The sequence below is a fragment of the Mus caroli genome, chromosome 2, assembly GCF_900094665.2.
Source record: "Mus caroli chromosome 2, CAROLI_EIJ_v1.1, whole genome shotgun sequence".
Classification (NCBI taxonomy): domain Eukaryota; kingdom Metazoa; phylum Chordata; class Mammalia; order Rodentia; family Muridae; genus Mus; species Mus caroli.
This window is the reverse complement of record NC_034571.1, coordinates 87,849,437-87,872,393: the sequence shown is the minus strand read 5'-3', so window position 1 is coordinate 87,872,393 and position 22,957 is coordinate 87,849,437. Positions and strand designations below refer to the sequence as shown.

Sequence of the window (22,957 nt, the reverse complement as noted above, 5' to 3'; positions counted from 1 at the left end):
AAGAACTCTAGCCTATCCTGTGTAGAAATTCTGTTTCCATCATTTCAACTGTTATATAATCACTGCCAACTTTCATGAGAATTATTTTCAGCAAACTTACACACAAAGTTGGCCCTCAAATTAAACAAGATACATGGGCGTGTATGACTAACTTGACCGCGTGAATGCAGGAAGATCTTTCCCAACTGAGTAGTAATCTACCAGAGAAGTACCATGGGTCAGTTTTAACCAGTTGCTGAGCTGTCAGGAAGGGAAGCTGAGCCCTGAAACAGATTGGCCCTTGCTGCCCTGGGAAGATGGGCATACAGCAAGTGTTCACTGTGGAAATCCATAACCTTTGGTGATGCAGAGATTCGACACGACCAGTATGTGAAGTGGGGGGGTGGTGGGAGTGGGGGGCATAAGGAACAGGATTTGTCACCTGTGACCCATCCAGACCAAGACATGGAGAGCTGTGCCTGTGTGATATGAAGATGGGACCTTCCTAGATTGGCTCAGTGCTGAGGCCTGTGCTCACAAACCATCCCACCCCATGTAGGCTGTGGGCCAGGGTCACACCATGAGGTTAGTCCCGATACAGCGAGAGGGAACTAGATAGAGCATGGCCCTGAAACTCAGACCCTGCCTTGAGGAATTTATTTTCAGTCTAGGTCTCAATCCTTTCAGTAAAGTGCCAAAAGAGGTGAGGAGCCCCCATCAGAAACCATAAAACCATGAAGCCCGAGTAAGAGCAGCAGAAACCAAGCTATCCAGACTCCCCGTTTAGACTTGAGGATGAGGTCCAAAGAAATGGTTAGAACACAGCCCAGAGAGACAGCGGTGGAAACTGACATGGTGTGGAGAGCAGCGGTATGCAGCCAACACACCCAGTTGGAGCTGCAAGAGGAGAGAATTATGAGAGAAAGAGGCTTTTTTGGAAAGGAAGGTGGCTGAAAGTTTGAAGAACTGTTACACAGGGCCAGCCCTCATACCCAGGAAGACCAACAAACCACAGGCAAAATATTACAAATAAGTGTGAGAGCCATAGTGAGCTAGGTCTCCAGAGAAGACCCCATTATCCGGAAGAAAGAGAAATGTTTGAATGTACCCTCATCACTGTGGCTCTTGGTGTCTTCAGACATGACAAGGGAGGCATATGTGGTGCATCCCTCTGCACCATGGCAGCAAGCAGCTCATGGGGACGTGCAGGAGGCAGGCGGCAGAGCTCCTGACTGGCAGGAGCTCTAACTCTCCCTGTAGTTGACAGTTGTCTTAGTCTTCTGGCCTTTGATCTCTGTCACCCCTATGTCTGTTTCATGTGTCATCAGTGAAGTTTGGCCTCTGTCATTATTCTATTTTTTTTTTTTCTTCAGAGCAACCTGTTATTATTTGGGAGGCAGGAGGTTGACTCTAGATTTGTCTTCAGTTCTTTCCTCTGTGAGCTAAGAAATCTAGCTTGGAGACACATGGCCCGTCAGCATGCTCTGGGAGAAAGCTGTGGGTAGTCGGGGCTATAGAGGTTTAATGGTTAAGGCAGCATGGGCCACATTACTGATTGCCCCTTTCATATCTCCCAGTAACCATTAACATAAATATCATCTCACCATTTTGGACAGGGGACACCACCCTTGTGCGAGCGAGTAACATGATGAGAACTCTTAACCCTCTCGTGGCTTCCTTTGCTTCAGAGCCTGTGGCCCACATCCGCCCATAGTCTCTTTGAACCTAGGCAGGAAGGAAAGGGTTAACTCCTGTCGGTGTTGCCCTTTGACCATTGCAGGATAAGAGGCATGATGAAATACTTTTCAAAGTCTTCTGTGGAAACACATCATGCATAATTGGAGCAAAAAGAATAAATCAAAGCTTTCTCCCCCCACCCCCTCTAGTCTGGTAATTCATAATTGAAACCACATTGAAGTAAGGGTTGATAACTTCAAAACAACAAGACTGCCCTTTCTATCAAGGTAGGAATAGGTAAGGCTGCTCATTACAGGGGCTCCAGGCTTCTGTGTAATAGCCGGTCCTCTTCCTCTCTTCTCTGACGTCTCATTTTTCGCTCAGGAAAGTGCCTCTGTTTACATCAAATATAGGCCGACTTAATGTCTGTCCTCGTCTCTTGTTTCTGCATGAAGTTAGACAGAGGGACGTGAAGCGTCTCTGACATGGTGAGGACAGGGAGTTAGGTTTCCAGTTGTCCTTGGCTTCTCCTGTGCTGGCACTGAGACTGCGCAGGCTGACGAGGCTGTAATCAGTCAGGAAAAGCAGCCTTTCCCCTCCTGGTTCTTACGGTCCCCACGTCAACCCAGGAGGACCTTTTCAGAGTGACTGGCAAAGGCCATTTGTTTCTGCACAGTAACCATGGCCAGGATGGCTTCAGGCCACCATGATCTCTGATTCTAAGAAGTCCAGGCCAGGGCTGCAGAGGTACAGGGACATCTTCCTCTGTGTGCAGCCTGAGTTTGACTCTTTTGAAGAAGAAACCATTTGATTGCCCTTGACTTTAAGGCTGGTCTCCCCAGGCCACTCTCCAGGTATTCCGAGACGTGAGTCTTCTAGAAAGGAGCCCACAAGCCACCCACTGAAATGAAGGCAAGCACTTCCATAGGGCTGGACTGGACGGTTGCCATGGTTATTATCAACTATTTTTGTGTGACTGTAGTTTAGCAATGAAAGGTTTCTTCGTGGGATTTCCACAGCAAATACCCATTGTAGGGGTGAGGCGAGAGGGTGGGAAGATGGGTGAGAGAAGACCTGGGCAGTGTGACCAAGGCCAGGGCTTTGTTAAAATAGCCCCCATTTTCACCCATCAGCCAATGCCTCTGAGTGAGCAGATTCTCGAGGCGATAGGTTTGGAACTCCTGCCGTCCTAACTCACAGATGACTTTGCCTTCTTTCCCGTCCCCACTGCTGGGTGTATCTTGCTGTCGTAGAGACTTAATCAGGTACCAGGGTTAATTGACAGCATTGTTTGCTTTTTCCTGGCAGAAGCCAGAGCCTTGAGTAAATTATGGAGATTTAAACTTGCCTGATTTCCTGCAGAAAGTGCGGTCAAGAGGTCCCAGACTGTAGACACTCTCTGTGACCAGCCAGGAGGGGTCAGTCCTGAAAGGTATTTCAGAGGTGACTAAATGCCTTTTTTTTTTTTTTTTTTTTAAAAATGTCCCTTTCCAGTGGGATATTTCTCTGGGTTGGTTTGTTGACCTTACTCTAGTGGCTCAGAACTTCTGTGAAGGCATGTGCCCCAATTAAAAGCTGCCTTTGCTCTACCCTGCTGCTGAGCTCTGCAGCCAAATGTGATTATGTTCAGGGAGGGGGTGGTACTTGGTGCAGAAGCCCGCCACTCACCAAGGCTTCCTACCTGTAAACTTTAAAGGCAGACATGGTCACGCATCAGTACAGCACTACCCAGGAGGAGAGAGCTTCCAAAGAAACAAACGAGGCAGGTCTGGGACTGAAAAGGCCTGCAGGATAGGGCTCCTCACTCCTGGGCTTCAGCCTTTCTGATCCTCTCTGTATCTCTGGACTCGTTGCACAAGCTGCTCAGTTGGCAGCTCTCCCCTGCTTCTCCCTTCTGCAGCTTGCTTCCCCGGGGTGTTGTTGCATGCTGCTTGTGGAATCCTGTTTGGTACCCTGTTGTACTGCCTGCTGTTTGGCATTGTAATTTATCGTTCTACCCTGCTGTCTTCCCCATCCAATCACCTCAATGTTGTGAGTGAGGAATGTGTTCATCTTTGCATCCTGAACACTCATCTAGGCTTGGAGGACATGATTAGAAAATGTAGACACGAAGAATGTGTTCCTGGAACACTGCTGGTACGAGTGGTTTCTGCATTGCCAATGCATTGTGGCAGACAAAAGCACACAGTAAACTACAGAGTAAAAAGCAGGGTAAACTAAGCCATGTATTCTATCCTAAGTGTTCATGCACAATGTCATGTAAATTCAACATCATTCCACGAGGAAATAGATACTATCATGGTTCCATTCTTAAAGATGAGGAAATGGCTGCTGACAGAAATGTTTTCATGTCATAGAGCTCGTCAGTAGCAAGGCTTCTGCGCCAGTTAAACACTGCAACAAAGTTCTATAGTTCTGAACACAGTGAGAGTCTGGAGAAGTACTTCTAAGGTGAACTAACCAAGTTGGAAACTATTTCAAAACTCATGCTTCCTACCTCTACGTAGGGGACAATTGTAGTAGGGCCTGGGTTAGCGGATACGAGTCTTCTGCTCTCCAGCATTTTGAATGGTGCAAGAAGACGCTGTTGCAGGCACTGGATGTTATGTCCCCTGCCCTCACAGAGCCTTCGGTGTGGTTGAAACAGAGGCTCAAAAGGGAAAGAGCAAATCATGGGAATAAAAATGGTCTATTTGGATGAGTAGCAGAAGTAGAATTCAGGTAAACCAGGATGCTGGGGATGCTGGAGAGGAGACGGGATTTCATATAGACCGTGTGCTGAGACCCTAGACATGTGATAACCCACTGCACAAGATCAGTCCTGGCTCCCCTCCCCTCGAGTCGCGGATGCCCAGGACTGTGCATTCCCTCTTTTGTGCCAAGTAGCACCATCTAGAAAGCTAGCAGCAGTGTCACAAGGCTATGAGAGAGAAACTGAGGCACAGGAGGTGTAAGGACTTTGTCCAAGTTATACAGCTGCTAAGAAGGAGAATCTGGACGCAGTTGAAGCCTCTTGGTTCCCAAGCTTGCGGCAATGGCGCTGCCTCCCACTGGCAGTGTGTCCGACTCTGATGGATCTGTAGCTCATATGTGCTTCCTGCGCTCATCTCAGTCTCTGGAGTTCCAGGAAGCAGCTGGCCAGATTTCAGGCCGGTGAGCACCTTTCCATCTGCCCCCCATGTGCTGCCTTCCCCCGTACCCCAGCCCTTTTTGGGCTGCAGGCGGGTAGTGTGGGAATGACAGTCCTTCCCAGCAAACTGTCCCTTTCCTTCTTCCCTGCCCTGACCACCCACTTCCTAAAGGCACCAGCAAGGAAATCTGTCACCTGGCCAGAGACAGCTCCTTCTCCTGGTAGCACCTTGAAATCAGTCCAGTGCCTTCAGGCTGCCTCGGGTTACATTTCAGGGCACCCATCCACTGAGGCTGGCTTTGCATGTCTCAGGACCTTATTCTGTCCAAGCTGTGCAGGCATCCAAGTACGTTGGCATTCTCCAGCCTCCTCCCACAGCAGAGACCTTGTTTTGTTGTTTTAATCATTTTTCCTTCTGCATCTGTGGGATAGTAACCTTTGCAAATTTGTGTGCCCACTTTGTCTCGGAGTTGGATATGTGGTGTGTTTTGTATGTACTTTCTACAGTCACAGTTCTTAAAGGCTGACTCTTGTTTATTGGCCCAGAATTGATAAAAAGGATCAAGAATTTTTAAGGACTATTGTTTTAGTGAAGAGGTAGCTATATTGCCCACTGGCATCCCTTCCCCATGCTGAAGTCCCACCTGCTGAGTGTGTGTGTGTGTGTGTGTGTGTGTGTGTGTGTGTGTGTGTGTAGAGGAATGTGGGAGGGGCTGGAATTACTGCCTGGGCGGTTTGAGTTCCATCACTCCCGGGCTAGATCACATTGAACACAATTTGTGATCTCTACCCCAAGCTTCTATCACCTGTGATGAGAACAACCCTGTCTAGGGGTTAGAGTTTCAAATGAGCTAATGGATGTGAGACCCTGTGCTGCATGGCACTCAGGGGCCACTCACTGAGCCTTGCCTTGGTCCATACATTAGGTGATCTTAAACATCCTTCATTTCAAATGATGTTTTTCAAATGGACCGTAAGGCTCATAATGTCCGGGCATGTCGGTTGGGATGGTAATGGCAGAGGGCAGCTAAGCAGCCCTGGAAGAGTGCCTGTGACTTAAGAAAAAGGCTACCTGTTGACTTAGCAGTTCCATAGAAGTCAGGACCAGATGAACAATGAGGTTTGAAGCAGAAAACACAAAGGGTTCCTAGGAAGGTAGCAAGATTCTAGGGTATGGATAAAACATCCAGCCACTGTCCTCAGACTGCAGCTTAGGGTCAGTGTGACGTCATGGCTCTCTCGGCTGTGAATTCCGGTGATGGCCTTCTCTGGCCAGATAAGCTTTAATATACTGATCTTATTAGGGCTGCAGAAATCCTGTTCGGACTCCCCGAGTCCCCATCCCATGTGTAGCCCATGTGTTTGTGTACATTTCCTGGCCCACACTGTCACATCTGGCAGACAGCTGTTGTCACATATGTGGTGATGGGTGTCTATCAGTGGCATAGATAAGATTGATAGGGAATCCAGAGACTAAAGGGTTATAGGGAGTTGAGGGGCAGCCAGAATGACAGCTGGGGCTTTCCACATTGTCCTTGTCATTGTGAAAGTTTTGCTTCTGGGCTGTTAACTTGCTAACATACAGTTGTGGGTCTAGTTAATGACACCAATTGTATACTTAAAAGCCATTTAGAATGGAAATGTTACATATATTTTAGCATAGTTTGGTTTTTTTTTTTTTAAATAATGTAACCAGAACCATTGTGTTCTTCGTATGTATAGTATATGTGTGTGCACATGTAGTTGGGGTGGGGGGTGGGTGGGATGAGGTACACATGCCTATTTTACATACAGAAGCCAGAGGAGGGTGTTGGTCTGCGTTTTTATCTCCACTCAGCCTGGGCTCTTCTGTTAAGCTATCCTGGGTAGCTAGCAAGCCCTAGGAACCGTCTTCACCGTCTTCCGTTCCCATAGCGCTGGGGTTATAGATGTGTGTGAGCACACCCTGCTTGTTTACATAGGTTCTAAGAATGCCTCTGTGCTTGCTGAGTGAGCATGCTTACCTACCAAGCCATCTCCCCAGGCCCTGCTGCATTCTTAAAATGGGTGGCTTGTAGAGAATGTGAATTTTATTTGAAGGAAGCTCTTAAAATATTTAAGGTTATTTTAATTATAGCTTCCTATCTGTCATTAGCACAGAAGAATTTTCACTTAACACTGTTATATTTGAATCAGGTTACTTTTTTTCTCTTACTTTTAAAACTTTATTTTGACCAAATTTCTAATTTATGGAGAGATTTTGAGACTGGCCCAGCAAATTCATGTTTACACCCACTCACCTTTGCAGAGCCTGGCTCCACTGTGAAGGAATGGCGGCTAGTTACACAGTTTTATCTTTTTGGTTTCTCTATTTCTCTGTTTTAAAGGCCCCTGTGTTTGCTCTTTATTGGTCTCCTGCAGTCTGAAGCTTTTGCTGTCCCATGGCGTACTGAGAGTATGCCTCATTTCTGTGACAGATTCATTTGTTCGTATTCTGTGGTTTTGGGGGTGGCTGTTGTTGTGGCAGTGGCGGCTGCTGCTGTTGTCTTTTCTGAGACTGCCTATTAAATGGATGCTGGACTGACTGCCCTGGTTTCTGTCCTATTTTTTCTATCTCTTAAATTAAAAACCTCACCCTTAAACACACACACACACACACACACACACACACACACACACACACACACACGTCTCATGGCTTTTAACATCCTAGAGTTCTTTCCAATCTTTGACAGATAATTTAAAATAAAAACCACTTTTTCATGGCCGAACCCCTTTTCTCCCTGGGGATATCGTTTGTTGCTTTAACTTGGATCTGTGTGCCCATTGTCTGTCTGCTCTGAGCTTTGTCTGCTCCTTTGGTTTGTGCCACTTCTGCTAAAGACGTTCTTGAACTGTCTGTGAGTCTAGAATCTGTACATGATTAAAAGAAGAGACGCTAAAAGCTGATCTGTAGGTCTTTGTGGACCCAAGTGCTGCCTGGGGGCTTCCCTGGGGGCTTCCCTGGGAGCTAGAGATGCCCACATAGCCACATGACTGGGACTGGAGTAGGGAAGGCAGCCACAGGGCTCCTCACTCAACATCCATGCTTTATCCTAGTTTGCCTCCTGTGCCTCTGTCCCTGACTGGAGATTCCATTTCTACAGAGAAATGACCTGCTGGGTTGGAGAGAGGAGAGTTGTGAGCTGGAGTCTGACATCCTGACACAGCCCTTTAAGTAGACCTCTGCCCTCAACACTGCTCCTCCTGGCAGGGTCAAGTGGGCATGTCTTCTCCTGCCTCTGGCCCTCTCAGGCCTCTGGCCCTCTCAGGCCCTCTCAGGCCCTCTCAGGCCCTCCCAGCCTCTCCACTCTCCTGCCGACTCCCTACTGCTATGAATTCCCATTCTCTGCAGTCATCAGCTGCCACCTCAGTGGTTTGGGGAGGAAATGGAGGTAGGTGTGTGTTTTAAATCCATCCTGTAGAAACATCTTCTCAGCTCATGTACTCTGTGCCCTTCTCAGTGGTGTCAGACGGTGAGGAGGGGGCACTTGTAAGAATGGCTGATCTCTTTCTGGTGTTGGGCAAAGCCACCAACCTGCTGCTTCTCCTTCCTTGACCCTTGTCCTCCTGTCCTCTTGCAGAAGTGGGCTAGTGTGAGCAACCCGCTCTTCCTGCCACTGATCCCACCTCAGTCCCAAGGCTTCACTGCCATCGTCCTCACCTACGACCGCGTGGAGAGCCTCTTCCGGGTCATCACCGAGGTGTCCAAGGTGCCCAGTCTGTCCAAGCTGCTGGTGGTCTGGAATAATCAGAATAAAAACCCTCCGGAAGGTAAGGAGAATGAAGAGGTGTAGTGTCAGAAGGAGCCATCTAGGGCTTCCCTGCACCCCTAAGCTGCACTGACTTGGGGTGGACCCATGCTCCCACCCTCTGCCAACAACACTGCCAGGGCAAGGCAATGTGACCCTGCCGTTTGGAGTCATCTCACCAGAAGTGTTCTAGGGTGGCCCAGTGAACTCTGAGCCCTGGCATAGATGGAGCCACAGTGTTTGAGAGCTTAAGAGTCAAGGGGATCAAAGGCTATCCGCCTTGGGAAAACAGGTCTCAGCTTCCCTCTGCCGTCCCAGCAGATTTGTTTACATGAAAACTCAGTTTACAGGGCATTAGTTTTCTGCTCCCTTATCTCTCTTCTGATATTGAGCCCTCCTTCAAGGAAACAAAAAGCGATAGCCTAGCCGCTGTTCTGATTAGGTCAGCTCCACAGCCCCTGTAGCCTTGCAGCCTAAAATGGGTTCTCACAGGAGCTGGCTGGATGCTCCAGCACTTGTCCCCTGCCTTGGCCACCCCTGTCATCTGCTGCAGCGACTAGGGTGAGGCCTGTTTTATTAATTGGATTTGCTTTTAATTTGGAACGCACAAGAGTTCGTCCTACCTGCATTTAGCATCTCGTTCAGCCTGTCTATTACTGACCCTAATTCCAGGGACTTCAAAGCCCCTGCCATTTAGTGCCTATTAAAGCCAGGAAGTTTCTGATGGATTAGAGCAAGGAATGAGTTTGAAGTCTGTAATGTGCACTGCTGTCACCGATAAGGTCTAGTTTATTGCCTGACAGCAGTATCTGTGCTTTTGATGGCTGGTCCCCTTTAACTGGTTACACTGAAGTCAGGATGGCCAACTCTGGAAGCCACAATGGTGAGTTAGTGCCCAGGCTGTGAGAGAACAGCAGTTCTCTCTCTGTGAGGCAACTCAGAATTCGCCAGAGAAAATTCTTGTGTCTCCCAGCACATGCTTAAAAAAGTACTTCGTGGCATGTTTATTCTCTGAAAGAGTCACATGCACTCTTTTAGATTTGAAGAGCCATCATTTGAGTAAAATAGGTTTTTAATTTTTTAAACTTTGTTTATTATATGTGTTAGGATGATGTGTATGTACACAGATACATGTATGTGTGTCATAGCATGGATGTGGAGATCTGAGCACAACTTTATTATTTATTTGCATGTGTGTGTGTGTGTGTGTGTGTGTGTGTGTGCATACCATGGCATGTGTGTGGAGGTCAGAGCACAATGGTAAGACTGGAAGCTCAAGCTCAAGTGCTTATAGGCTGAGTGGCAGCCCTTCCACTGACAGACCTTCCCACCACCTCCCACCATCTTCACAAGAGTGTCTAGGACCAAACTTAAAAGGTGGTTATGTTGTTCAGAGGGGCCCTTTACTTGCTGAGCTGTCTCCCAGACCTTGTAACTAGCTCTTTTTCAATAAAAGCCCTACGTTATGCCCCCAAGCATTTGATAGATATTTATGCCGTTTTTTTTTTTTGTATTTTTTTTTGGTTTTTTTTGCTTGTTATAATGTGACCAGTTTTCAGAATTTCTGATTGGCTGATCCTTTAAAAGAAAGGAAAGCTGGGTATGGTGGAACACACCTAAAACCCCATCCTCAGTGATGAAGAAGAAGACGATGACGGTGCTGGTAATGGTGGTTATAATGATGTTGGTGCTGATGGTGTGGTGCTGATGGTGGTGATGATGGAGGAGGAAAGGGGGAGGGGAAAGGAAGATATTGACATAATCTAAGATTGAAAGATAAGGGTGCTTATGGAAGGAAACCATAAAAGAAAATTTAAACGATCCATGGAGGACAGGAATTGGAGAGACCATCTCTGGGACTCCTGGCTTCATGAGTTATAGCTGCCTGAAAGAAGTGAACTGAGGTCCAAGTCCTGCATTACTAATAGCTCCTTCACTCAGAGAGGGTAAACAGGCTTTACTCTGCACTCATGCACATGAAATTGCTCCTGTCGTTATGGCCACCATCTTAGAGGATAGCCACCCAGCCAATCCTCAGTCCTGCCCACAAGGCCAAGTACAGGCTCTGCTGGCAGGTGGTGGAGATGCTGGTGACTGATTGGATCTTTCCACTGGCCAAATATGTACTGAGCTACCACTCCATGCCCCATAAGCACGCCGGGTTGTCAAGTCAAGAAATAAAATAGAACATAAGCCTGCCAAAAGGGCTTCTCCTTGGAGCCACTTGGAGGGGCGTAGGTCTGAGTCACTTCTCTGGGAGCAGGTATGAGAGGAGAGACTGTTTGCTTCCAGCCTCTGCACTGGGGAATGAAAGGCAGAGCAAAGCCCCGAGTTTGAAGCAGGGTAGCCCTATTAATTTTTGGTAGACCTTACTAAAATATCGTGGTTAATATGACCATGAGTTTAGTTTAGCTTTTCAAACACTTTGGCTCTAAGGAGGAAAGTGTCTGAGGAGGCCTAGGTTGTGGTGTGTATCAGCTGGGCTGGCTGGCTGTTGAGGAGACCGTGGCCTCGTCTAGCCATTGATGTGTTTGTTCAGTTGTAACTGGGGCTGTCAGCTGTGGTCTTTCTGTCAGTGCAGGCTTCAGAGTGTTCAACTACATGTTAAAGACAAAGCAGACAAGCATAGGCTGTGAATAGTAGAGGTGAAAGTGGTGCTTTGTGCTTTCTCTACATTGCTAAGAAAAATATTGTGCTTAGCATGGCTGTGGCTGGGTGGATTAACGAAGGCGCAATCTACTCATTCCCCATTTCTTTTCTTTCTTTCTCTCTTTTTTTCCTTTTCCCAACCCAACCAAATACTTTCAACTTTAGGTTACAGTTAAGTCTAAATTGCTGGGTTTAAAGTTTAAGTAAATATGTAGACTAAGTAATAGAAATTTAGTGAGCTTTCATCACATCATTTTCAAGGTGTGTCAGGGAAAAAAAGCCACCACCTTCCTTCCTCTGGGGACTTGAGGGATAGAGAGGGCATTTGCCTGGCCATATACACTGTGTATGTCATTCAACCTTTAGGGTTTGTTTATTATTATTATTATTTGATAACCTTTTTTGAAAAAAAAAGATTTTTATACAATGTGTTTTGATCGTGTCTTTCTCCTTCCCTAACTCCTCACAGATCACCCATCCAAATTTATGTTCTTTTTCTCTATCTCTCTCTTTAAAATAAAAATAAATAAATACACAGCAACAACAAAAGAAACACACACAACAACAAAAGCAGAGATCAAGATAAAAAAGCAAAAGGCCAATAAGACAAAAAATGCCCCCCAAAATAAAATGGGACATAAGGGCTACAGAAATACCACTGAGTTCATATAGTGTTGGCCAGCAGCTTGTGGGCATGGGGCCTGCCCTGAGTGTAGCTGATATACCCAGTAGGAGTCCATTGGAGAAAACTGGTTTGTTTTTTCTTTTACCAGTGGGTATCACTTGCAGTAGCTTCTTGGTTAGGAGTGGGAGCCCATGGGCTTGAACCCGTGCAGGCCCTGTGCGTGCTGTCATCGTCTCTGATTGACATGTACATCAGTCCTGCTGTACCTGGAAGGTGCTTTCCCTGCAGTCACCTGTCACCTCTGTCTCTTACCGTCTTTCTGCCTCCTCTTCCACACGGATCCCAGAGCCTTGAGAGGAGGGCTCTGAAGTCATCCCACTGAGGACTTTCCCTCCCTGCACACTGTCCAGTTGTTGGTCTCCGCATCAGTTCCCGACTGCTACATGAAGCTCCTCTGATGAGAGCCGGGTGAGGCACTGACCTATCAGTAGACTAGCATGTCATTTGGAGTCAGCTTATTGCTGTTCCTTTAGCAGCCTGTGACTTACCCACTTCAGGTTCTTAGCCACCTCAGCAATGTCAAACATGGATCTGTCTCTTGGGCGGGCCTTAAATCCAACTAGATGCTGGCTGGCTCCTCCCATAGCATCTGTACCACTGCCGTGCCAGTATGTTTTGCAGGCAGGTCACTGTTGTGGGCTGCAGGGTTTGTGGCTGGGTGATAATGATGATGGCCTTTCTCCTAGCAGGCAGGGGACCTTCCAGTACCATGAACACTGTACTCAGTAGGGGTAAAGCTTCTAGATAGACACCAGCTCAGAAATATCTGCGATAACTGACCAAGCAAGTAGAAAACATGGAGAATAAAAACTTAAGATATTTAAGAAAGAATTTGAAGAAGACACCAGAAAATGGAAAGATCTCCCACACTCGTAGATTAATAGGAAAAAATAGTGTCTGAGTTACTTTTTTATTGCTGTGAAGAGACACCATGACCAAGACAACTGATAAATGAAAAGCATTTAACTTAGCGCTCATGGTTTCAGAGGGTTAGAATTCATGCCTATGATGGCAGGGAGCACGGCAGCAGCCACTGCCCTAGAGCCGTAGCTGAGAGCTTACATGGCAAGACAACCAGAATGCTGTGGGCTTTCTCACAGACCACTCCCAGCTGACACGCCTTCCTCAACAAGGCTACCCGTTTGAATCCTTCCCAAACCGCTCTACCAACTGGAGACCAAGAGTTCAAACATAGCAACCTGTGGGAGCCACTACCACCAAAATCAATCTACAGATTCAAGGCAGTTACATCAAAATTCCAACATGATTCTTCTCAGAAATTCAACTGTTAGTCTTAATTTCCATTTTGAATTAACATCAGGGTGTGCCCCCAATTTATAATGTGACTATTATAGTGCTTAAGGGGTCTATCTGTACATGTCAGAATGGCTAGCTCAGAGGGAGCAGCGAGGAAGAGGGACAATAACTCCCTTAGTTATCCTTAGCTCTAGGACTGGGGACATCTGGTCTTAGGGAACCACTGTATGAAAGAGCCCTCCTGCAGTGGCTGGTTCAGGGTTAGCTTCAGCCAAACCTAACACTGCATACCTTTGCTACCTCTCCTGATGCTTAGTGTAGGCAAAACCCTCAGTGTACTTACAGAACCCGTGACTCTTGGGTTCTCTCTCTTCTTCGGGCTGGAGTAGAGCTCATTCGGTGGAATTACCAGGACACCATGCTCCACTTTTCTTTTCTTTTCCTTTCTTTTTTTAAAATTATTTATTTTATGTATATAAGTACATTGTAGCTGTCTTCAGACACTCCAGAAGAGGGCGTCTGATCACTCTACAGAGGGTTGTGAGCCTCCATGTGGTTGCTGGGAATTGAACTCAGGACCTCTGGAAGAGCAGTCAGTGTTCCTAACCACTGAGCTATCTCTCCAGCCCCACGCTCCACTTTTTGTTCTTCATAAACTTGGGGGGCTTCCCTATGAATAATGTTATGTTCTTCCTGTTAATATCGTATTAATAGGTGACATTTCTGTTCTGCCTGCTACAGTCATGAGATTAGGCACTACACACAAGGCTTTGCTATGCTGTTCCATTTAGCCTTTAAGGGAATAAGGAAAGGGGCCCCAGTGCAGGCTCAGCCATGGAGTAGACGTGGGAACTTCTCACTCTGATGCCTCAGCAGGAACATCCCCTTATCTGTCTGTCTGTCTGACCTTCCAGTTACCCACAGAGAATCAGAGTTCACGGGGCTTCTCAAGAACCCTTCTGTGAGGATGATGGTGCCATGTGCTCTTGAGTCCTATTACCCGATCCACTCATGTCCTAGGATGGGGAGTGTGGGGACTGTGTAACTCATGTCCTAGGATGGGGACTGTGTAACTCATGTCCTAGGATGGGGACTTATTTAGTGGTCACTGGTGTCTTCTCCATAAGGAAGCTACTCTCATCATCATCTTACAAAAATAAGAAAAATGAAGCTCAGGTTGGTAATTTGCCTAAGTCACAAAGTTGCATATGGCAGAGGCAGCGTGAGCTTGGGTCATTGGATCTGAAGCCTGGGATTATGTAGACGATTTAGATCCAAGTCAGACTGAGAGAAAGACAGATGTGAACTGCTTTGGAAGTTCTGGTTTCTCTCCTGTGTGCCCCAAGGTTCTGTTCCGCCTCATCTGCCCACCCTAATGTTTTCTAAATGCAGCCTTTCTAGGATTAAAACCACACGCAGGTTGCCTGTGTACAGGGCTCTGCTCCTACCCTCCAGCCTCTCTGCCCCATCAAGAGGACCAAAGCCTGAGGCTAGGACTGTGCTTTTCCAGAACAAGTGAAGAGAAGGCAGAATTCTCTTCAGCATGGCCTGGGGTGGCACTGGCCCATACACCATTTAAGCAGAGAACCCTTTCGGTCAAAGCTGTGTCAGCTCCCCAGGTTCCACATGGAGCAGGGGAAAGTGACTGTGTAGAGGAGCCACAGCTCACTCTGGCCTCCATCTGTGCTCCATATCATCCTCCTTGGCTTTCATCACTCTCTAAAACTCCCCCATCAAAGACTTTACAGGGGCAAGTTAGCTCTTTATGGACATCGTCTCCAGTGACTCTTTGGATATATATAGGTAAAGAATGTGGAAATGCCTGTGGGGTGAACAAGCTATACACACTCCCCAAGTGAAAGTCCAGATTCCACGCAGCGCTGAGGTGTGTTTCCACTTAACTGTAGCAGTGAGCCACTTTCCTGTTCAGGAGGAAAACGGAGCTGTTTGTTGCCTTGTGGAATTAACAGGGCCAAAGTTCCATGTCTTCAGTTTCATTAGTGTGTGAGGTGCCTTCTGCTCTGTGGCAGGCATTCTCCCTACCTACAAGTGGGCACAGTGAGCCAGGCGCATAATCCCAGCACTGAAGCAGCTGGGGCAGGAACATCACCGGTTTGAGGCCAAATTTGGTGCCATGGAGACCCAGTTATTACCAGTGTGTGAGTCGGGCACCCGGAGCCTCCCTGGGGTCTTTGAGGAGTTAAGAGGGTGAGATCATCCTTGCCTGTCTCTGCTTTCTCACACTGAACCCACATAAGGTACCATCTCCGATCTGCCAGCTAAGGGCATGCGTACATGTTTTACAGTTTCCTGTTTTCACATATAACATTGTGCATAGTGTGTATGTATGTATTCGTATAAATAAATAAATAAATACATACATACATACATACATACATACGTAGATTCCATAAATTAAACTCCTTGGAGATTCTTGATAGTTTTAAGAATATAAGACAATTCTGAGGCCAGACGTTTGAGAGCCTTTTGGTCTAGCTAAAGCTAAATAACCTTTTTTTGTTGTAGGTGTTTGTTCAGGTTTTATGGGGATCTGAGATTTGATAGCTATATGACAGGGGCTTTGTTTGCCTTAAGTAGGGAATCTGATGCAAATAAGAGTCAGGATAGTTTTTGGCCCTTTAGATGTGTATCCCATGTTTAGAGAACATGAATTCTCACACTGCAGAGGATTATAGCTAGGGTCATATTTGGTATTTGTTACTCAATAGACTTAAATATTAGCTTTTGTTTCTTACTCAATACTACAGGACAAACTGCTTCAACCTCTCAGAGTTGTGTAGACTCTGCTCTGACAGTAGTGTCTGCTTCTGACGCATAGAAGGTCATCAGATATATCGGATAATGCCACATCTCTGAGGAATCTAGATTATTCCTACTGAGCAATAGTGTCCTCGCTGTGCTGAGCAATAGTGTCCCCACTGTGCTGACTCCTGAGAAGAAGGGATTCCCTTCAATATCTCACAGAGGGCTGTCAAGATGGTTCAGTGGGGAGAAGCCTGTGAGCACACACCAGACAACCAGTTTAGTTCTTGAATCCTATGCATTCAGTGTGATGTGCACACATGCACATACATACACATACACTAAATACATCAGAAAACTAAGAGGCTTTAAAAAAAAAACTCGTAGAAAAGGCAGAACTCCCATTTACATGCCTACTATACATTTACCCCTATATCCTTACTGATAATGTGCTGAAAATGAAAATAAAATAAACTGTTGTCATCCTTTAAAAGACAGTGAGTCCAGAAGTCATTTAGGGGGTAGGGGGTCAGCCCTTTTGTAAACACAGTTATTTTGAAGTTGGCTACTTTATGCTCTGTGACACAAACATATTTAAAATTGGAAGTGCTTTCCTTAATTGTAGACCTCTCTATTACACAGGCCCCTCCTGAGACCCGAGGGCACCCCAGCAATGTGTTACATGTTTGTATTGCTCTGTTCTGTTGTGTTCTGCAGAGGTTAGGTACTCAGCCTCTGGTCAAACCAGCTTTCCCTCTTTGTCTGTCCTCCTGTCTTGCATCTTCAGTTTGGTGTCTCAGGAGTGGCTGAGACTAGATCTTCCCAAGATTGCCATCTTGATAAGGACATCAGTGGGAGCAGCAGGCTTAACTGTCCTGGTGTCACATAACACGTGCTGTGTGAAGAGCCTGGGGTCAGCGGACATCGGTACCATACTGACCAACAAGCATTGGCTTTGTGCTTTACTAAATGCTATGTTTAGAATAGTGAGTTTATGGTTGAGTCCCTCCAGCCATTTCACAACAACGTGGGGTTGGAACAAGGAGAGTCAAATTATTTTTCACTATACTAGAAAATCCCACATAATCAGACCTAGAAATCTGATACTTGCTCTATAAATTGGTTATGCTGAGAAACCAAACCTGGTGAGTCAGGGGAAGAGGGTAGAGTGTTAAGTTAGGAAGGCAGCATTCAGTCAGGGATGGGCTATTGGGTAAGTTCCACCCACCACTGGCTGGCTGTGGTTATACAGGGATGGCAGGCAGCCTCAGGCAGGAGCTGAGTCTCCTAGCAGACCTTCAGGCCAGTTTTGAGTTGGGGTCACTGGTAGAAAAGCAGTTGGCAGCATATCCGCCAGAGGAGGTAAAGTTCAGGTAGGAAAGCCAAGGTCCTGAGACTGGCAATCTGGACTTTCTGTCCTTGTGTCCTTGTTGGGAGCTGGAAACAGTTGAGAATTGGCAGTGCCATAAAGGTTTGTAGAGGATAGTGCCTTGGTGAGACCCTCCCCTCGTACAACTGGTCCCTCTGCATGTCAGAGTCCCTGGTGGAAGCTTCCTCTTGGATGTGATAGGACAAGATGCGCTGACCCCTCACAGACCTAGGTGAGTGGTAAAGACCTCTTTTTATTCTTCTTCCAGAATCTCTGTGGCCCAAAATCCGAGTTCCCCTGAAGGTTGTGAGGACTGCAGAAAACAAGCTAAGTAATCGTTTCTTCCCTTACGACGAAATTGAGACAGAGGCCGTGCTGGCCATCGATGACGACATCATCATGCTGACCTCTGACGAGCTGCAGTTTGGTTATGAGGTGAGGCTCTTTTCAGCATTCTCTACAGCTGTGGTTGTCAAAGTATCCGTCATGTGCCTAGAGTGGGCTGTGAAGGTATCTTTTAAGTCCTGGGGACCGCCAGTTCTCCAATGACAGCTCTACCATCTTGAGAACTCCCAGTGAGAGTCCCAGAAGATATTTTCTGAAGTCTGTGTGTAGCATTGAACAGTCTAATGGATATTTCCAGGCAACACAGTCTGCCCTGGCTGGTGGGCTCCACAGTAGTGAGAGCATGAGTCAGTCAGACATGGCAGCGCTGGCAAGTGCTGGGAAGGCGCCCTCCAATGGATGGCCTGCGCTCTGAGCTCTACATGGACAGACTGGCCGCCTGTCTCTGTCACTGCTCCTTTGGGGCAGCTGATGGATTAGGCTGAGTTCAGGGGTTAAGCATGGAGCAGGCAAGGCCTCCCCAGGGGAAAGTGCCAGAGTCGAAGCCTGTTGTGCAGCAGTGGGAGCTGACGAGCCTGTCAGGGAGGATGTGTGAGAGATGATGCTGGCGACAGCAAAGGCCCATGTCTGACAGAGCCCCATGGAGAACTCAGCCTCCTGCCTCCGGCTGGCACAGGGGACAGTGCTGAGATACATCCCACGAGCATTCTGCCTTTGGGAGACAGGAACCATTTTCTTTTGTTTTCTCAGAATATGTTGAATTTGGGGTTCTTAAGAAATGAAAATTGCGAAGGAAGTAAAGAAGGCTAAGCTAAGTGAAACCTGGGTCTTAGCTTAGCCTCCATACAGTGACAGTGACAGGCTTCCTTCCCAGACAACCTTGACAACTCAGGAAGCACTTGGCAGAAGCCACAGCCATGCCAGTGCTGTTCCTGTATCTGTAGCCCTCCTCGTGGCTCTGCCCTCCTCTCCTTGGTCTCTGAGAGGTGCCCATTGGCTTCTCTGTTTAGAGTGTTGGGTGACAGTGCTCAGCTGAGTGACAGGGCCGCTGTTGCTTCTAAGTCCTGTCTTCCACTTCGAAGTAAATAAATCAGTTAATAAAAGTAGGGAATTGTGTCAGAGCCCAGAACCGTTTCTTGGCACTGGGTTCGAGTCTGTTGGGATTATAGTTTTGTTAGTTTCTGCTCTTCCTCTCACCAGATTTCTCAGGGGTGGAGATCTTAGAGAAGCTTCCAGTCCCAGCTAGGCAAGGTTCAGGTGACTTACTACCTCCTTTAAAAACCAAGGAGGCCATTATCTCAGAGCTTTGCTGTTTAGTGTTCATTTTTTCCTCTAGGATGTGAGCACTGGGGCAGGAACCATGGCTATCCTGTTCATGGGCATAGTCTCCAGTCTGAAGTTCCAATGCAGTTCATTGAGCTCTGCAGTGACGTCTGATGGGTGGCTGACCCCCATGGCCAGGGTGCATGGGCTCAGTAGGTCACAGACCCTTAGGCATATGCTCTGTGGTGACTCATCATTCGGATGCATGGTGTGATGAAGCAGAAGCCGAAAGGCTAAACATGTGTGTGTGTGTGTTTAACCCATATATTATATATTTTGTTATAACAAAATACCCGAGGCAAACTGGCTTTACACTATCTATTTATTTAGTGGTTTATTTGTTTTATTTTGTTTTGTTTAATATATATGATCTCACACACCCCCAGGCTGGCCTCAAACTCACTATGTGATCCTCCTTCCTTCACCTCCCAAGTGGTGGGCACACAGGTATGCACCACCACTCCTGGCTGAATGACTTAAAAGAACAGAAATACAGCTAGCTCTAGATACTCCAAGGTAAGTACCAGAATTGGCTTGCCTCTAGCAAGGACCTTATGATTGATGTTGCAGTGGGAAGAGCATATGTGAGAGAAGAGATCACATGTCAAAACAGGAAGTCAAAGAGCAGTGCAGGGGTCAGGTTTTAAAACAGCTCCTCTCCACAGAGCACTTGGACCCACCAGAGTCCTTTAATTCCTTCTGATGACTGTGCCCCATTGACCTCAGGACCTCCCACCAGGCCCTGTCTCTTAAAGTTCCCATATCACCTCTGAGTTGTTAAACTGAGGGCCAGGACTCTACCGTGTGAACCATTATGGAATAGACCATATCCAAGCCATAGCAGCACCTGCCATGTCACCCCACCATTCTTCCCACAGTATCTAAGGTCTAGAGTAATAAGAACACGAGTCTACGCAAATGCCCGTACACCGATATTCATAGATGCTTTATTCAGTATAGTCAGAACCTGAAGAGAACCAGAGTCTGCCAGTCAGTCCAATCGAGAAGCAGACAGCATCATATCCTGCAATAGGAATCGACCATACAATAAATAGGGTTTGTTGGAAGAGGGGCTGGGAGGCATTGCATGCTGGGAGTCAGATCCATAGCCAGGCCAACATTCCACACTGAACTATACCCCTAGCCCTCACTAATACATAAGAAAAAAACTACTAATCATGCAACACTGTGGGTATTTTTCAGAATAGTTATGCAGAGTTAATGAAATACGATGAAGAAGAGAACAGAGTTCATGAGTTCACATGTATGAGATTCTAGAAAATGGAGCATGATGACAGATCCTGTCATCCTGACCTGACTCCAGTCCCCAGGGCCATGGTGGCAGGCATGTGCATCCATGCCTGGCCGCTGTTGGTGTTGCTCTTGCTGCTGTTGTTGCTGTTGTTGTTGTCATCGTTGTCACTGTCATTTTTATCTAAGTGTTTGGGATCCAACACTCTTAACTTCTTGAGCCATAGCCTAGAATTCTAAAATTTTAAATAAGAAAAGAATAGCCTTGCAAAAAGCATTTTGAGAAAATAACATTGTAACACTTAAAAACTAAGACTTACTGTAAAGTTGCAACAATCAACACACTGGTATCATTCAAATTTAGACATATAGGTCAGAGAGGTAATTAAGAGTTGAGGAATGGACCACTGTTGTGTGAAGAGTCGTGGGGAGAGGAGAAATATCTGGCCACCCCAGATGTGACTGACAAACCAAAGCAAGCATTCCATTCCAGTCTATTTTGATGCTCCAGTGAATTTATTTATGGTTACTTACAGTAGCCTGGGCAACTTGCCAGTACTACACTACTGAAGAATATGCCATTGCTTTGGCAACCATTAACTGCCTATCTATTATTGGAGGAGAGGACAAGCCTCATGAGCCTCTCTTTCCCTTCATGATGAAATGCTAGTTAGTCCATTCTTGTGCAGGTCTTATGCGGGATAGTCACAGCTACTGTGAGCTCAAAAGGTCACTGTTCCACAATACTTAAACATATGGCTAGATAATTGTCAACAAAAGAGCCAAGTCAGTTCAGTGCAAATGATAGGTTTTTTTACTTAATGTTGTTGCAGCATATTCTTATAAATAGGTTTTAAACAACCCATCCCTGATACTGTAGGTAGGTAATATCTAATTCAACGCCAGTTGTACAGAATACACCTATAATCACATCACTTGACTAAAGCATGATGATTACAAGTTTGAGGGGCTGGCGAGATGGCTCAGCCAGTAAGAGCACGAACTACTCTTCCAAAGGTCCCAAGTTCAAATCCCAGCAACCACATGGTGGCTCACAACCACCCATAATGAGAGCTAATGCTCTCTTCTGGCACATCTGAAGACAGCTACAGTGTACTTATGCATAATAATAAATAAATCTTTGGGCCAGAGCAAGTGGGGCCAACTAGAGCAAGCAGAGGTCCTAAAATTCAATTCCCAACAACCACATGAAGGCTCATAACCATCTGTATGGCTACAGTGTACTCATATACATAAAATGAATGAAATCTTTAAAGAAGCAGAAGAAGAAGAGGAGGAAGAGGAAGAGGAAGAGGAGGAGGAGGAGGAGGAGGAGGAAGAAGAAGAAGAAGAAGAAGAAGAAGAAGAAGAAGAAGAAGAAGAAGAAGAAGAAGAAGAAGAAGAAGAAGAAGAAGAAGAATTTGCTTTAAAAAAAAAAAAAACAAGTTTGAAGCCAGCATGGACTACATAGTCCAGGCCAGTGTGGATTATAATGAATGAATGAATGAATGAATGAATTAGAAAATAAAAATTACAAAATACACTTAAAGAAGTAGTTAGGAAAAAAAAAACATAGTACTAAATTACTGAACTAGAAAAGAAAGAAGTCTAAAACTAGTGACCAAAAAGGAACTGAGGAAAAAGAAAACCTTGAGGCAAGTGAGAAAAGGGAAAGGATACAAGTAAGCAAGCATTAAAAGCAGTAAAGTAGAAAACTGACCAACCTAGGAATTAACACGGCCAAACTTGGCTCTACGAAACCATTAACAAAATAGGTAACCCCCCAAGGTTGGCCAATCCAAAAGAAAAACACAAATTGTCATTATCAGGAATTGTAATAGTTTCATTATTAAATGTTCCCTCTTCCCTCTTCATTCTCTCTCCTCCCCTTCATTTCTCCTTCCCCTCCTTTCATCCTCCTTCCTCCCCTTCTTCTATTTCCACATCCTCCTTTCCTCCATCTCTACTCCTGCTCCCTCCTCCCCATCTTTTTCCTCCTACTCATCCTCCTCCTGTCATGAAGAACATGAAGCTCCTTCACCACACACACCCTGACCATGATGTCTTGTCCAGTTCCTGGGCAACTGTGGGTTGAAATCTGGAAAGCCATGAACCAAATAAACCCTTCCTAGTATAGATTGTTTCTGTCAGGCATTTTGTCTCCTCACTGAGAAAAATAACTAGTACAGAAAATCGGTACAAGGAGTGGGGTTGCAGCTTAACTGAAGCCGGCCATGTGACTGATGGGCCTTTGGAGCAGGTTTGCGTGAAGAGTTGTAGGAATTTGGAGAGCTAGAAAAGCTCCTGCATGGTGTGTGCAGAGCTTTATGGGCTGCTCCAATGGATGCCCAGAAGAGCAAAACACTGACAGGAAGGCAGACAAGAAACCTGACTTCATGAGGCTTCAGAGGAATAAAGTCTCTGTCTAGAATTAAACCAAAGCCATTTATGTTACATTCTTGCAAATAATTTGTCTACATTTTTCTCTGTACTCTAAAACTTGGTAGAGAAAATTTCAAGATAGTGTATTATTCAGACTGTGAAATGGCTGACGATAGCTGCTTTCAGCCAGATTTACAGCCATGATCAGTAACAAAAAGCAGAGTAAAAGGATCAAAAAACACTGCAGTCTGGCCCGAAAAAGAAACAGTTTGAAAGATGCAGACAAAGAGGGTATGGCTGTTAAAGAGGTTAGTACCATTAGGAAGAAGCCAGGCTCTTTGTGCTTAGACAATAGAAAGACACCTGAGGAATTGGCC

At 46.2% G+C, this 22,957-nt stretch overlaps 1 protein-coding gene across 1 annotated transcript in view; it reads left to right on the top strand.

Annotated features, from left to right (window-relative positions):
- Positions 1 to 22,957, top strand: part of Ext2 (exostosin glycosyltransferase 2) — a 127,386-nt gene that overhangs the window by 75,112 nt on the left and 29,317 nt on the right. The window contains exons 9-10 of the mRNA XM_021184765.1: positions 8,389 to 8,578; positions 17,548 to 17,714. Of these exons, the coding sequence (XP_021040424.1) occupies positions 8,389 to 8,578; positions 17,548 to 17,714 (357 nt within the window). The remainder of the gene's footprint in view (positions 1 to 8,388; positions 8,579 to 17,547; positions 17,715 to 22,957) is intronic.